General features: G+C 50.2%; 1 protein-coding gene across 2 annotated transcripts in view; it reads right to left on the reverse strand.

Annotated features, from left to right (window-relative positions):
* The window catches only part of Cdhr2 (cadherin related family member 2), a 35,397-nt gene that overhangs the window by 13,023 nt on the left and 5,940 nt on the right, over window positions 1-16,434 (reverse strand). Inside the window, exons 2-17 of one of the 2 annotated variants that reach the window (XM_034510753.2) lie at window positions 11,880-11,942; window positions 11,555-11,626; window positions 10,552-10,691; window positions 10,371-10,424; window positions 8,528-8,617; window positions 6,972-7,061; window positions 6,333-6,458; window positions 6,110-6,256; window positions 5,951-6,026; window positions 5,734-5,849; window positions 5,423-5,656; window positions 4,390-4,545; window positions 4,146-4,307; window positions 3,835-3,896; window positions 3,022-3,265; window positions 506-745 (exon numbers count right to left, since the gene is read on the reverse strand). In XM_034510753.2, coding sequence (XP_034366644.1) covers window positions 506-745; window positions 3,022-3,265; window positions 3,835-3,896; window positions 4,146-4,307; window positions 4,390-4,545; window positions 5,423-5,656; window positions 5,734-5,849; window positions 5,951-6,026; window positions 6,110-6,256; window positions 6,333-6,458; window positions 6,972-7,061; window positions 8,528-8,617; window positions 10,371-10,424; window positions 10,552-10,691; window positions 11,555-11,626; window positions 11,880-11,931 — 2,061 coding nt within the window. In that variant the 5' untranslated portion in view covers window positions 11,932-11,942. Of the gene's footprint in view, window positions 1-505; window positions 746-3,021; window positions 3,266-3,834; window positions 3,897-4,145; window positions 4,308-4,389; window positions 4,546-5,422; window positions 5,657-5,733; window positions 5,850-5,950; window positions 6,027-6,109; window positions 6,257-6,332; window positions 6,459-6,971; window positions 7,062-8,527; window positions 8,618-10,370; window positions 10,425-10,551; window positions 10,744-11,554; window positions 11,627-11,879; window positions 11,943-16,434 lie in introns of those variants that run through there. The other variant, XM_076938995.1, reaches the window with a different exon arrangement.

The following is a 16,434-nucleotide window of genomic DNA, read 5'->3' on the forward strand; positions in this document are numbered from 1 at the left end:
TCCTTCTACCTTGTTCCCAGGAAGCCAACAAATCCTAAGTCTGATTCAATGTCTCAATCACCCCCTGAGATCACAAGATCTGCTATATAGGTCAGGATAGGCTAAAACTCTCAATCAGTCTGCCTCAGTCTCCCAAGTATTGAGATTATAGGTGTGCACCAGCATGCTTGGGCTCTGATTTCCACCTCTTGGTGCGCAGGAAACTTCACTGGAACCAGGCTCATCTACCTCTGGCCTTTGCTTGCTGTCAGTCAAGACGGTTCCAGACAAGACATGCCTGGCAATCAGAACTAAGGCACTGAGAGCCCTGCCCAGGTGACCCCCCTCTTCAGAACACCTCCATTCATTCATGACGACTTCGCCCCCAGACTTTCTGACTTAAGGACAAGGATTGCCAAAGGCTCCACAGCTGAGGTCCCAACCTCTTATCTGCCATACTGGACAAGGCGGGAAGTATAGCTTGATAGAACCGGGGAGCAAGGCTGCCTGGGAGCACCCTGCTTACCTCCACAGTAATGGTGACATTGACATCAGTGCTTAGGGAAGGCTCGCCACAGTCAGCCACACGCACAGTCAGCACAATGCGGCCCTCCAGGGCAGGGTCAATGGCCTCTCGGTCCAGGGGCCCAAGATTCCTGAGGAGCCCTGAGTCGGGGTCTATGGAGAAGTTCTGGCTAAAGGGTCCAGGAAGCAGGTTGAAGAGCAGGCGGCTGTTGTTAGTCTCTGGCTGGTCATTATCATAGGCCTGTGGACACAATTGGCTTTCAATCAGGTATATAGGCCTCAGGCCTAACCCCTCCTTCCAGTACTGGTCTAAGTGGCCATTGGCTGGAGCCAGAGGACACAGGCCATGGCTTCCTGCTGAAATGCAGGGCACAGCCAGCAGAAGCTAGTCTCAACCTTGAGCTTGTCCATCTCCCAGATAAGTGCTAAATGAATTGTGCAAATCTGGACCTGAGCTAGACTGTCAGAGAAGACATGAAAGGGGGGCGGGGGGAGAGTCCAAAACCCTGATCCAGAGAAGAGTGTGGAAGAGTATATTTTTTAATATAGAAGTATAAAATTTTTTTTAAAAATCTGATTTTACCTCAATTGCTACAGCCATGTATGCATGTTCTTTCTGTTTCTGTCTCTCTGTCTGTATCTGTTACTACACACACACACACACACACACACACACACACACACACACACAGAGTAGGCTATTTATTTATTTATTTATTTATTTATTTATTTATTTATTTAGAGACTCCACGGTCTCTTATGGAGCCCAAGCTGGCCTCAAACTCACTACGTAGCCAACGGTGACTTTAAACTTCTGATCCTCCTGCCTCCATCTCCAGAGAGCTAAGATCACAGGCATGCATGCACAGGCACACCCTGTTTATATGGTGTTGGGAACGGAACCCAATGCTTTTACACATGCTAGGCAAGCCCTCTACCAACCAAATACACCCCTAGCCCAGAACTAGATTTTTTCATGTTTAAAATTTGAAAGATTTTTTTCTTTTATATATCTGAGTGTTTTTTTTAATTTTCTATGTTTGAGTGTTTTGCCTGTATAAGTGTAAGCATCCCCTGTGTGTGCAGTGCCCATGGAAGCCAGAAGAGGGCGTCAGGCCCCCTGGAACTGGAGTTACAGATGGTTGTGAGCCACTGTGTGGGTGCTGGGAATCAAATCTGGGTCCTCTACAAGAGCAGACACTGCAAACTGCTAAGCCATCCCTCCAGCTCCTCACCCAACTTACTTTGAGGCAGAGTCTCACTATGGAGTCTCACTATTCCTGGCTGGCCTGGAATCCACAGAGAATTGCCTGCCTCTGCCTTTCAAAGGTGAAATCAAAGGTATGTACCACCACATCTGGCAATTGTGATGTACTTCTTAAATAGCCCATTCTTCATATAAAAGGTGTGTGTGTGTGTGTGTAAACACATACATTCTTGTCTTGTCAGGGTCCAAACATCTGGATTGTACTGGAGTGAACCAACATAAAGAATGCATGTTCTTATGCCAGGCTCAGGGGACTGAAGAAATGGCCTAGAGGTTAAGAGCCCTGGCTGCTCTGACAAAGGACATGGGTTCAATTCCCAGCTCCTACATTGCAGCTCACAACTGTCTATAGCTCTAGTTCCAGAGAATCTGGTACCCTCACACAGACAAATGCAGGCAAAACACCAATGTACACACACACACACACACACACACACACACACACAGGGCCAGGGCCAGGGCCAGAGGGAACAAGTCCACTGAGATCTGGACTACAGCCCTACCACTGCCAACAAAGCATAGGAACATCAGCAGGAAGCCTCAGCCCCTGAGGGACAGAGTGACAGCCTGTGAGGACCCACAAGCTGCTTCTCACAAGATGTGCATCTAGGTCAGCCTAAAGGGGAGACTCTCAACCCCTTGCTCTAACTGTGGTCTTTGCGTTCTGGATTTTAATGCTGGTATTGGCCCTTTAATAACATCACCCATTTCTTGTTACTTGTTCTCTGTTTGGAAGTTGGTTTTTGTTTGTTTGCTTGGGTTTTTTGTTGTTGTTGTTTGCTTGTTTGTTTTGCTTTTCTCAAAACAGGTTTTCTCTGCATAGTCCTGGCAGTCTTAGAACTAGCTCTGTAGACCAGGCTGGCCTTAAACTTAGAGATCCCTCTGCCCGTGCTTCCCAGAGTGCTGGGACTAAAGGTGGGCATGCACTGCCATGCCTTGCTTGGATCTTACTTTGTATGTAAGCCACATCAAATCTTTTTGGAACGAGTTGGGAATGTGTACGTAAAAGAGCAAGTTGTTTGTGAAGGCCTGTCGCACACCAGACCTGCGCAGGGTACAATAGATCCTTTATCTCATTATGCCCCACTGACCCTGAGAATAAGGGCCATAACTCTTGGTTTTCTAAGAGGAAACAGATGCCCAGAGAAGCTGGGCAACTTCCTTAGGGCCAATGCTGTAGAGCGAGACTTCCTGCAGGGGCATCATGGTCCCCTCCCCAACTCCCCTACCGGGTCCCGTGTGGCTCTCACCTGGATGGTCACAGAGACATTGCCATCCTCCTCTGGCACAAAGATGTTGTAGGAGCCTTGAACCACAGGTGGGTTGTCATTGATATCCAGCAGAGTGATCTTCAGTGTGGTGGTGCTAGACTGGTTCCCACCATCAGTAGCCTGCAGCGTGAGGTAGTACACAGCCTGCCTCTCCCGGTCCAGCAGCTGGCCATTTTTCACAGTCAGTTCCCCTGAGTTTGGATCCACCGCAAACAGGTCTTCTCTGCTCAGGGTGGGCAGATTAGCCAATAAAAGGACAGGATGTGTGTGCACTAACGTTAGAATTTCAGACATGAACCTTGTGCAGTATTTCCAACATAATTATGACAGTGGACTGGTCGAGCTGTGAGTGCCCTCACACCTCCAGGTGTTGGACACTTGGTCCACAGTGTGTGATGATGTCAGGAGTTGCAGGGGCCTCTCAGAGGTAGGGCCTTTTGGGAAGTTGTCCCTCACCCCTTCCCTTCCTCTGGTTTCCTGTCTTGTCATGTGATCTCTCTGTGTCATACACGACCCCATCATGGGATTCAATATACTATCAAGTCCTCACAGGGCACAGTAGATGGCGTCCCATGCCTCTGAGCCTCCAGAACTAAATAAACCTTTCTCTTTATAGAATACCCTGCCCTGGGCATTTTATTGTAGAAACCAACCATATTTTTCAGATTGCTTTTCTGGAATGGACACACAACTGAGCACTTTGTATTTTTGCAGGTTGCTCTTCTGTTTCCCCCAGCCCCATGGCAAAGCAGAGATTACCTCCACCCTCACCCACCCACCTTAAGATCTTACCCATTTCCTGTAAGCAGACTGTAGGTGATTGGACCCCACTCGTCCCCGTCTAGATCTGTAGCCTGTGAGGCAAAGATGGCAGAACACTGGAAACAGGGCCATCTGTGTCGCCACGTGACCCATGCGACACCGCCACTGTGCATCCTGACTCCAAAGCTCACCACATCTGCATTCACACCTAGACACTCCACGCACCCAGATACATTTGTATCTGTATTTGGAGACCCAGTGACTGAAACAAGTCTGGGACAGTCTGAGATCAGCCCTGTTCAGCAGCTTTCTCCCAGTGTGATCCAGCCAGCATCACTCACCTGGATGCTGTTGGTGACCACAAAACCTGTTGAACTGTTCTCCGGCACAGTGAGTTCATACACGCTCTGAGAGAACACGGGCCTGTGGTCATTGATGTTTCTAAGGTAGATGGTCACATTGGCAACAGAGAAGTCCTTGCTGACTGAGTCAGTGGCCACAACCTGAGGATAGAAGAGCACGTGGTGGTACAGAGGCCCAGCTACCCATGGCATCTGTATCCCTCAGCATCTCAGCACACCATACCTCCACAACCATCTCCCTCTTCTTCTCGTAGTCTACCAACTCTGAGTTTTTCACCACCACCTGCACACTGACAGACCCTGCTGCTCGCACTGGGGACACATTGAAGGCTCCAGCATCTGAGCCCACCAGAGACAGCAGGAAGGTACCATTTTCACCCTGTAAAGGAGAGTGATATAATAGGGACTGAGCCACTGCAACTGCCTTCCTGCATATTTCCCTTCATCTCCAAGCCCGGGCCTTCTGCAGAAGCCCTGCCCAGTGAAGACGCACAGAGGGAGTCAGAAAAGATTGAGACAATGGTCCCAGCCTCGGAAGTTGAGCTGGCTGCTCAGCTCCACCAACACAGCTTTGTCCATTGAGGATTGCCCTCGGCCCTGTGGGTCCCCAGGTCTGGAGAGACAGAGCCACGCTCACCTCACTCCCATAAAACATCCCCATTAGCCTTCCTTCCTGGCCACCACTCAGCACTCACGCCATCCCACCCTGTTCCCTCAAAGCTACCCTTCCCCACTGCCAGTTTAGCACACCCGCCAGCCTTTGGTCACTACTGAGCAGCCTCCACTCAGCCCCACCTCACTCAATAAACCATCACCTTACCTGTCACTCACTGCCATCCTTTCCGTGGTGATTCCCTCCCAGTTGACCAGATCACCTTGAACGTAACACCAGCCACCTTTCTCTGAGGCTCCCTACTTCCCCAAACCACAGGCTACCCAGAGCCAACAGCACCAGAATCACAACCACGCCTGGCACCATTGCCTAGCACCTAATGTCAATGCCTCCACGAGGCCTCTGCTCTGCACCAGCCAACATTCCCCTGAACATCACCAAGCAGCACTCGACAATCTCCTCTTTGCAGATTGGTGCTGCCGTCAAGTCTACACAGCTACACATTGTCCTATCATGTGCTGTGTAATCCGCCATCACTCTCTTTCCCTGCCTTCCCTCCCCTTTGCTGCCCTCCCCCAATCTGTCATCTTCCCCTCTCCCAGTCCTCCTCCACCAGTGCCCCTCCCCTCTCCCCTGCACCTGCCTGATCTGGGTCGTAGGCCACCATGGTCAGATCATCAATGGAGATTCGGGCAGAGGCGTGCTCATCCACGCAGCCTATGAAGTTGACCTGGGCCTCCTGGGGGCTAAAGGAGCAGTCTGGGAGGCTGCAGTTGTAAAATTCCGGCTTGTGGTCATTGACGTCGGTCACCCTGACTGTGACCCACATGCTCACCTTGGCCTCTTGCCCATAGATGTTAAGATTCTTCTCGGTGGCCTGAGGTACAGAGCAGAAGCCAGAGGTCGGAGAGTGAGAGCAAAGGTCAAGGGTTAGAGAAGGGGAGTCACACTCACCGTGACCTGAATCTGCACTTCTTCATTATCCTGAAGCAGCTCCTCTCTGTCAAGGGAGCCACTGACAATGATGACTCCATCTTTCGTGATGCTGAACCACCCAGGCCTTGTGGAGTCTGAGAGAGAGGCGCTTGCAGCAGCTGTTTGCAGGGCTCTGACCACCCCGCCCCACCCCAGCCTTACCCGAGCCTTCTCCAGGGGACAACCAGGTTCTCACTGGTGATTCTGTAGGTCACAATGTCATTGATGCCTTTGTCACTGTCCACGGCCTCCACGGTCAACACGGACGTATCCTGGGAGGAGGCTTGGTGAGTGCATGTGACCTTCTTCTCAGGCAGCCATTGCTCCCCAACGCCCTCACATCCCCAGCACATACCAAGGCAGCATCCTCAGCCACAGAGGCTGAGTAAAACTCCCTGACAAACCGAGGGTCCAGGTCTGGCTTATCAATCACTGAGATGGATGCAAAGACTGGCTGGGAGCATTGGGTGACTGATTTGTTATTCAACAATCCCCCTGAGTCCTGTGGGGAGAGACGGCCTTCTGTGAGACAGTGCGACAACTCTGAGCCCCCTAGCTCTGCTTACACCCCCACTCACACAGGCACTCAGCTCCAGCTGGTAGAAGGCACTCTTGTTATTGTAGCTGAGGCTATCATTCAGTACAATGGAGCCGTTTCCCAGGATGCGGAAGAGATTGATGCTGTCAGCAGTGCTGGGGATGACCTATGCAGAGGACACTTGGGTGAGGTCCCAGCGACATCACTGCTCCTCCTACTCTGAGAGACATAGGGTCAAATCCTGGCTCTACCATTGGCCAGACATGCAAATGTCTCCAATGTAATCTCTAGGAACCTCGGGTTCTTCCCTTGGCTGGTATAAATGCCTCGGTGGGTTGAAACTAAGTTTTTCAAAAAGTTCAAAAAACACACGCCTCAGTTGTCTCGTGAGCTTGGGCAAGAGCCAGGTCCTCTCTGAGCCTTGCACTCTCCTGGGATCCTGGGAGCTATGATGTTTTAACTTGACAGTGCTGGTGAATGGGGTAGGAGCAAGGATGGACCCTCCAACAACTGGGTAAAGTGCGACTTCTCTGTGTTGGGGGCTGGGAGGGAGGGGGCGGATCAGAGAAAGGCTGAGGAACTAGGGTTGTGGTTGCCTGTGAAGATGCTGCCCCCTGGTGGACGTAAGACACAATGAGTCCAGCTCCCACCTGGGGCCACAGGAACTCTTCACACTCACCTTCCGTATGAAATACCGCACTACACCGGCTAACCCTGTGTCACTGTCCTTAGCCAGCACAGACAACACCACGGAGCCGACTGGCAGGGTCTGTAAGAAGGGACTTTTAAACCTGTGTGTTCCTCCCACCCCAACCCTGGACTGGGCCTTCAGGGGAGGCATCAGATGGTTAAGGATGGGAGCACCCAGCAGGACACCCACCCACCCACCCACCCACCCACCTACCAACCACTCAATGAGCCTGAGATGTACAATCAAGGCCATAAGTGAGAGAGCATTCTAGAATCCAGCCTGGCTATGCTTCTCCCCTGCTCAGATATTCCTAAAGGCTCCCAGTAGCCCTACAGCCCACAGCCACAGTCGGACTTCCTCACACTTGGCTTCTGAAAGTTTCCCACTCTGCCCAGAACATGGTCCAAACAGTTTTGGTGGCCTTCAGAAGTCAGGCTGCTGCTGGCTCTACCCTCCTCATGTTCTACCCTCTAGCCTCTGAGGCTAGCCTCATCACTGCCTGAGGACCCCTGTACATGGTATTTCCCAGTCCAGACCATCTCTTCCCTGGAGCCTCCCCCTCCATCCCCAGCAGGCTCCTTGCTATTCAGGTCTCTTCCGACATCACCTACTCAGAGAAGGCAGAAGCAGTCTGATCATAGGACTCTCTTCCACTCTTCCCTATCTTGCCATCTTTATAGCATTTCACATCTCTGCAGCATCTCTCACAGCTTGTTTTTCTGGGTACCACTTGTGCTCTAGACTGTAAGTCCTGAAGCATCATACCCAGGGGAGTCTTGCCCACCAGGGGATGTGAGGAACCAGGACAATGCCCACAACATGGGTGCTGGGTAGGGCCTGTCAGGTGGATTTTATGCCTGAATCCACTTCATAGGTGTTCACAACCGCATGGTCTGGAGATTTGGGGACAATGTTCTATTTGTTATTGAAGCACAGCACTGGGAGAGCCTCTTCCTACTCAGTTAAAGCTAAAGTTGAGACACCATCCGGCTGAGGAAAGGGCCATGGCCCAGACTAGCCACTCCAGACCTCAGTATTGTCTCTAGGCAGGACACATGTGCCAAAGTGACTGGATGGAAGCCAGGCCTGTGTGTGCTGAAACCACAGAGAAATGGCCAGTCTTTCTGCTGAAGCTGCTGAGGCAAGGAGACAGCTCAGAGCCAGAGCCAATGGGCTCCACACCTCAGGACAGAGGCAACCAGTGAAGCAAAGATGGAGTGACACAGAGACTGCAGTGACAGAAACAGCAGTGACACAGAAACAGCAGGGATACAGAGACGGCAGTGGCAGGCACGGGGTAACTTTGTCATCACCGGCTCTGTCTAATTCAGTGTACCTCCACTCTTTATAAACATTCGAGAATCACCTTTCTATGTGTACTTTTTCTACAACTGAGAGATTTCTAATCTGAGGTGCTTGCCTGTAAAAGCGGCCCTGTCATTATGTCCTTGCACCTCCCAGACCAAGGCTTCCTGGTCCCCCTCTGCTGAGTGGTGTTCTCAGATACCCTCCCCATGCCCTGCCCCACTAAGACCCGGGGATACCTCACTGATGTTGGCAGAGAATCCAGTGTTCAGGAAAATGGGTACATTATCATTTCTGTCTTCTACAATCACCCGCATTTGTTTTGTCACCTGCAGATGAGAAAACCCAGGTGGGGTCAGAAAATGTGACTTAAGATTCCAGGAGAGCACAGCGAACCAGTGGTGGTGCAGCCCATAAGGCGGCCGCCTGCAGAGGGTGCGGGTCTCTCTTGTGCGCGTGTTCGAATCCTGCCTGCTCCTTCCCACGTCTTGTGGGGGGGGAAAAAAAAGAAAAGAATTCCAGGAGAGCTTCTGCTACCTTTCTTCTAGATGTATGCCTCTTCCCTCTCCATCCTTCATGGATATGCATGAGTGTGTGTGTGTGTGTGTGTGTGTGTGTGTGTGTGTGTGTGTTGTATATTAGGTGAATGTGAAGTTGCAAGCATTCAGGTTTGGGTTTGTTTTGTTTTGTTTTGTTTGGTTTGGTTTTTTTTTGTTTTTTGTTTTTTGTTTTTGTTTTTCGAGACAGGGTTTCTCTGTGTAGCCCTGGCTGTCCTGGAACTCACTCTGTAGACCAGACTGGCCTCAAACTCAGAAATCCACCTGCCTTTGCCTCCCAAGTGCTGGGATTAAAGGCGTGCGCCACCACTGCCCGGCAGGTTTGTTTTTCTTTATATATTTTTTTTAATCTAAAACGTGTTTGCTCCATAACAGGGCATGTTTTAGCTTTCTCCACCCATAGCATAATCTGTGATGAACCTGAGAACCCGATGAAGGAGATCAACTAAAGTCCCCCGGTGGGCTCCCATGGGGTGAAACAGACATTACAACGATGAACGGTGGTCCTTGTCCTGTGCGTGTGATGTTCTGTGCAACCTTGTGACTGGCAGCAGGAAGTCCTTCACCAGCTGCAGCCCCTTGGCACTGAGCCAGAACTGTGAGCCATAATAAGTCTGCTCTCTTAACTGCCTTTATTTCTTTAAACAGAGCCTCACCTATCCTAGGCTGGCCTAAATCATAGTGTAGCCAAAAGTGGACTTGAACTATGGCTCCTCCTACCACCAGTACCCAACCACTGAGATTACAGGCATGTGCCACCATATCACCAAGACTTTAACAGGAGGACGGAGGAGGGGGTTTGGGGAAGCCACTCAGTGAAAAAAATTAAAAAATGGGGCGCATACAGAGACTTGGAAACAACATTACACCAGTCATTGAGTAGATGCAGTAACTGAAATAACAGATACAGTTAAGACTACTTTGTTGCCGGGCGGTGGTGGCCCACGCCTTTAATCCCAGCACTTGGGAGGCAGAGGCAGGTGGATTTCTGAGTTCGAGGCCAGCCTGGTCCACAGAGTGAGTTCCAGGACAGCCAGGGCTACACAGAGAAACCCTGTCTTGAAAAACCAAAAAAAGACCACTTTGTTGCTCTTCTAGAGGACCAACAGTCAGTTCCCAACACCCACGTGGTGGTGACTAAGACTGATGCAGCGCCAGTTCCAGAGGACCCAGCGCCCTCTTCTGGCCTCTGTAGGCATCAGGCATGCCCACAATGCAGGGGCATACAATGCAGGCAAAGCATTCACACACAGAAAACAAAAGATAAATCATTTTTAAAATCAGTATTTACATTAGTATAAACCAACACTGTAATTTTATAAACAAATGCTTAGTTAATAAATATCAAACTTATGGTCATATTGTATGACAAGGTAAACACATAACTTTGAAAACAATCAACATGAAGCAATATTGACTGGGACATCAACTACTCTCTGCTTGGCTGAAATAGACACATGATCAGAGGTGGACACTTGATGTTTGTCCCTTTCCTGGTCACCCTCCCCTCTCTTCTTTCACTTACTTGGATGTTGTGATGGTCATTTACAAAGACGGTGATCGTGAAGTCAGGGAGTGTCTGTAGCAGCAAGGAGAAGAAGCCTTGCTCAGTGTGGGATCCCAACCATGCTCCCAGAACTCAGGCTCCAAGGGCTGCCCCTGCCTGCCCCCTCTCTCCAGGCTTTCCCCACTCCACCATCCTTTACCTCAAAGTCCAAAGAGCTGGCCAGCTTCACTTCCCCAGTGTTTGAAACAACGGAGAAGTAGTAGGCATTTAGGCCACTGATTCCATAGGTCAGTGGGTCATTATCAGGGTCTGTAGCCACCAACCAGAAGGCCACGGTACCTACAGATGAACAGGGCTGACCCAGGTCCATGGCTACCTCCTTTAAGGTGGTCTGGTTCAGTTTCCCACAGGGCAGAGATGCAAATGCAACTTGAGATTTGGGATTCTGCCCCTCCCCCCAACCACCACCCAGCCTTTCTTCCTGCCTCTGGGCTTCTTGCTTCAGTAAGACTAGAAATTGCTGCACAGTGTTCTATGGAAGAAACACTCTTGGCTGGAAGATACATTTAATGGCTTTTAAATTTTATTTCTTTCTGTAGTAAAAAATAAATAAATAAATAACTGTGTTAAATGACCATGCCATGATAAGAGAGACCCTTTCTGATTAGAAACTGTTAAGATGCAGGAAGGCATGCTTCTGGTGCCTAAAGAATCTTATCTGAGCTGTTCTGTCCTCAAGCTGATGATCGAGAGTCCTAAGTGAGGTCCTCTGTCTTACGCAATTTCAGAATCAACCAATCTCAAATGGATTGGCAAAAGGATTTGGTGGTATCCCGAAAGGTTGGTTCCAGGATACTCCTGAGATGCTAAAATCAGTGAGTTCCCAGGACCCTCATGGAAAGTGATGGAGCCTTTGTATAGAACCCAAGCCTGTCTTTCCTGATTTCAAATCCCCTCTAGGTGACCATGACACGGAATAGGGTGGAAACAGTTGGTTTATGAAATAGGGACAAGAATAAAAGTTATTAAAACTCCCCCGCCGAGTATTTTAGACCCTGGAGGCTGAACCTGTGATGTTAAATCATAGATGCAGAGGGCTAACTGCACATGCAATCATCATTCAGGGGCTGTTCCTCAGACATAGGCAGGGAATATGTGAGGATCTCAGGATAAACGCTGGGCTCTGTTGCAGCATTACTCACCCACGGGTAAGTCCTCTGGCAGGCTCACCACCGACATATCGTTTGGGAACTTTGGTGGCGAGTTAGCTGTCACTGTAAGGACACACAGCAGAGGAGGTCTGTACACCCTGTACCTCACCACCAGCTGGTCCTTTAGATGACTTCCCCTTACAGCCAACCTTCAGCCCAGACCACCCAACTAGACCAAGACTCTTCTATAGTCCTCCCAGGGCCTACCTAGAGTGAGTCATTCAGTCTGGGCATTTGTTAGTGAGGCCCGAGTCCCACAAGGTCTTGCTGGGGTCTCCAGTTTAATACTGCCCTTGTTGGGGAGGAAGACACTCACCAGACACCATGAAGGCAGGAAGCAGTGCACAGAGCAGCCACAGCCAGGCCATCTCGAAGGGACCTAAAAGAAAAGGTGAGGGGTAGGCAGTAGGACACAGTCCTCCCTTCTGGCAAAGCCCACTTGCCTAGGTCTGGCTCTAAGCTATCAGTGTCCTTCGTTCTGTATCTCTGCCGGGGTCTCTACCACCCTCTGTCCATCTTCCACAGGGAAGTCAGAGGGGAGGAAGGATGTTTGAATCTACACTTAACCCCAGAAGTCAGCACCCACTGAGCACTAGGTGCTGTTCTAAGTGCCTTGGGTGTGCGGCAGAGCAGTTGCTAAGCACTGTCAGTGGTATGACTGAGGCCACACAGAAAACAGTGACAGGACTGGCTTTGAAAGCAGTCTTTTGACTTCAGCATGCACACCCTCAGCCTCCACTCCACCTCCCCTGTCTCACACATAACCTCAGCACCGTTCAGAATCAAGGATTCAGAGGGCCACATGGATGGGGAGAGAGGGAGGCGGGGAAGAGAAGCTTTATGGCCGTGAAGCACGCAGCTCATGCTCTCTGTCACACACTCAGAGGCTCACCGCTTCACATCTCTGCTCTAGAAGTGTTGCATCCAATTTGCTCCCCACTAGAAGTGTCTCATCCAATTTGTCCCCTGTCCCTTCCACTCCACTGTGCCATATAGACCACTTTCTCCGTCATCATGCTTAATATATAAGTCGCCTCAAGGACTCTCTCCAACTCAAGCCCACTCCCTGCTCTCAAGAAATCTCATCCTAACTCCTTGTCTCTTGCTTAAAGCCCTGTGACAGCTCCTAAACAGAGCTTCCTAAGACCCCTAGCGGCCCCCCAGCCTCTACACCCCCATATGCCACTCCACCCTATCATTCCTCTCCAGCAAGATCTCTGCCCTCTTGCTTTCCCAGATGACCTCCAGGGTCACTTCCTGTCCACACACCTCAGTGCTTTCCAGGAGGAACCGACTCCTCCTCCCCCATCCTTACTGAAAGGAGCAAATGATACCATGAGTCCCAACTGCCTGAGGCTAACGTGGGGCACCTAGAGACTCAGCAGGGCCATCTGTGCAGCCCAGAGGCTGTGGACAGCCCCTCTGGCCCTGGCTCCTCTGTGAGGAAGGCACACGGGCCTCTACACTGCAGTGCCAACTCCCAGAGAGCATAGAACAAAGGTTAATGATTACTGCCATGGAAAGGAATGCCTCTTTTGCCCCTTTGCTACTGGTATCCCCACTCCTGGTCTCTCTCATCCCCAATCTCTGCCATGACTGGCTCCCTTTCACTCAACATCCCTTCAACAGTCAAGTCTGGCTTTCAGCCCTTTGTTGTCCACCAGCTCTGAACCCCAGCATAACCCTCCTGTTTTGATTCAGATCAATCTTGCCTCAGTACAATGGTTTGAGTAAGAATGGCCCCCATAGGCTCAGATACATGAATGCTTAGTCACCAGGGAGTAGAACTATTTGAAAGGATTAGAAGGATTAGTAGGTGTGGCCTTGTGGGAGGAAGTGTGTCATTGGGAGTGGACTTTGTGGTTTTAAAGCCCAACCCAGGCCCAGTGTCTTCTTCTGCTAACTTCAGATCAGAATGTAAAACTCTGAGCTACTTCTCCAGAAGCACCATGTCTCCCTGTGTGCCACCATGCTCTTCACCATAATAATGGACTAAGCTTCTGAAACTGTAAGCCAGCCCCAATTAAATGCTTCCTTTTATAAGATTTGTCAAGGTCATGGTGTCTCTTCACAGCCACAGAACACTGACTAAAACACTCAGTTTTCTGAAGACACTGAAGGGTCGGGGTTGGGGGAATGGTCATTTTAAATGTCTTCTGACACTGTCCTGAGTACCCTCAGCATGTTGAGTGTCCCGACTTATGCCTTCAATAGATACTGGCTGCCACCTACCATCTACCATCTCCCAGATCTGTTCCTACTCTGGCAATACACAGTGAGTGGACAAGCCTTGCTCAGCTAATGGCTGCCCAAATATTGCTTACCCATCGTGAAGGGGAGAGAGAGAGACAGAGAGAGAGAGAGAGAGAGAGAGAGAGAGAGAGAGAGAGAGAACATAAAGGAGAGAAATTATTTTATTTTAGGCATTATGGCAAACAAGTACTTTCATTGTTTGACATTCCTCTCAGCAAGAAATGCCGACTATATCTGCTTCCCTGTCGTCCTGGCTGGCCTGGAACTTAGCCTTGTAGAGCAGGTTGGCTGTGAACTTGTAGTGGTCCTCCTGCCTCTGCCTCCTGAGTGCTAGCTGAACCAGGAGTGCTAACTGTGGCTTCTTTATTTCCTGTATTTTATGATGCTCTGTTTGGGGTGTGGCTGGCTGGAGAGTTAGTGCAGCTGATTCCAGAGACAGCAAACAAAACCTCCAGCCACTCCTTTCTTATATAAATGGAACAATTCAAAGCCAGAGTGCTAACCACCCTCCAGTGTCTCTCACTTCAAATCCCGGTGCAAATACTAAACAGGTGGGTGATTACCACTGCTGCCCATGGCACCCAGAGGTTATCCCCACACCCAGTCCTGCTGGTTACGCTCTGGCTTCCTGTCCACCTTTCTTCCCATGAAAACACAAGAAAGCCCCCTGTCTTGGCTTCTCCCCTTCCCTCTGTTTTCTGGCCCACCTGGGCTTCCTTAGGTGGCAGGCTCCTTCCTCTTGAAGTGGCTACACTTGCTTCCAATGCTCCTAGTGTCTGTGTCACCACTCAGTCACCTCTTTACTGAGCCAGCAACATCCTGTGCTGCATAGTTTTATGTCAACTTGACACAGGCTAAAGTCCTCTGAAATGAGGGAGCCTCAATTGAGAAAAATGCTTCCATAAGATTGGGCTGTGGGCTAGCCTGCAGGGCATTCTCTTAATTAGTGATTGACAGGAAGGGCCCAGCCCATTGTGGGTGGTGCCAACCCTGGGCTGATGGCCTTCGGTTTGTGGGCGCTTCGGTCCTTCTTAGAGGAAGTAACAAAATACTTATGGGAGCAAATACAGAGACAAAGTGTGGACCAGAGACTGGAGGAGGGGCCATCCGGAGACTACCCCACCTGGGGATCCATCCCATGTGCAGTCACCAAATGCAGACACTGTTGTAGATGCCAGGAAGTGCATGCTGACAGGAGCCTGATATAGCTGTCTCCTTAGAGGCTCTGCCAGGCCTGACATATACAGAGGTAGATGCCGGCAGCTAACCATTGAACTGATCATGGGGTTCCCAATGGAGGAGTTAAAGAGAAGAAAGACTGAAGGAACTGAAGGGGTTTGTGGCCCCATGGGGAGAGCGACTATACCAACCAACCAAAGCTCCCAGGGTCTAAACTACCAGCCTGGGAACACACATGGAGGGACTCCAGCTGTATATGTAGTGGAGGATGGCCTTGTTGGGCATTGGTGGGAGAGGAGGGCCTTGGTCCCGTGAAGGCTAGATGCCCCAGTGTGGGGGAATTCAAGCATGGGAAGGTGGGAGTGGGCAGGTGGGGGCACACCCTCATAGAAGCAGGAGAAGGGGGGATGGGATAAGGGGTTTCTGGGTGGGAGTAAATGGGGAAAGCAGATAATATCTGAAATGTAAATAAATAAAATATCCAATAAAAAGAAAAGAAAAAGAAAATAGGCTGATGGAGCCATAGGGAGCAGGCCAGTATGCATCACCCCTTTAGGGCCTCCTGCCCTGTGTGAGTTCCTGTCCTGACTTCCTTCAATGATGAACAGTGATGTGGAAGTGTAAGCTGAATAACCCCTTTCCTCCCCAGCTTGCTTCTGGTCATGGTGTTTCATCACGGCAACAGCGGCCCTGACTGGGACACATCCCGTAAGAACAATGATGACATCAGACGGGAGTGGTCTTCAGAACGTGACACCAGAGATGCCCTCTGCCAAGGCTATAAGACTTCTTGTCTTTTGAGCCAGGAACACAGGTCTGTGCTGGAAGAGAGCCTAAGCTGCCCTTGAATGGCTGCCAGGGATGGGAACAAGTCTCTGTGGAGCTGCGGTGGAGCAGAGGGAGACCGGCCGCCACTCAGAGCTCCTATTGATAATCAATACTCAGTAGCTGCAGGCGTGAGGAACCATATTGGATCAAAGCCTATGCCTGGAGTTGCATATCCACTCAGAGCCCTGCCCAGACTCAAGCTTTCTAGACAGGATGGTAGTGGTTGGGGTTTTGTTGTTTGTGTATTTGTCTCTAGCTCTGGATGGCTATGTAGACCAGGCTAGCCTCAAATTCAGATCTATTTTCCTTTGACCAAGTGCTGGAATTGAAGGTTGTTATTTGGTGTGTTTTGGGGGAGGTTGTTTGTTTGTGTTTTGGTTATTGCTGTTTTCACAAAGGGGCTCTCTGTGTGGTTCTGGCTGTTCTGGAACGCTCTATGTAGTCCAGGGTGGCCTCGGGCTCACAGAAATCCATCTACCTCTACCTGCCAAGTTCTAGGATTAAAGGTATGTGCCATGATGCCTAACTGACTTGTGTGTGTGTGTGTGTGTGTGTGTGTGTGTGTGTGTGGTGTAATGTATACTCCTAAACTTCCAAGTGCTGGGATTAGA

The sequence above is a fragment of the Arvicanthis niloticus genome, chromosome 8, assembly GCF_011762505.2.
Source record: "Arvicanthis niloticus isolate mArvNil1 chromosome 8, mArvNil1.pat.X, whole genome shotgun sequence".
NCBI lineage: Eukaryota > Metazoa > Chordata > Mammalia > Rodentia > Muridae > Arvicanthis > Arvicanthis niloticus.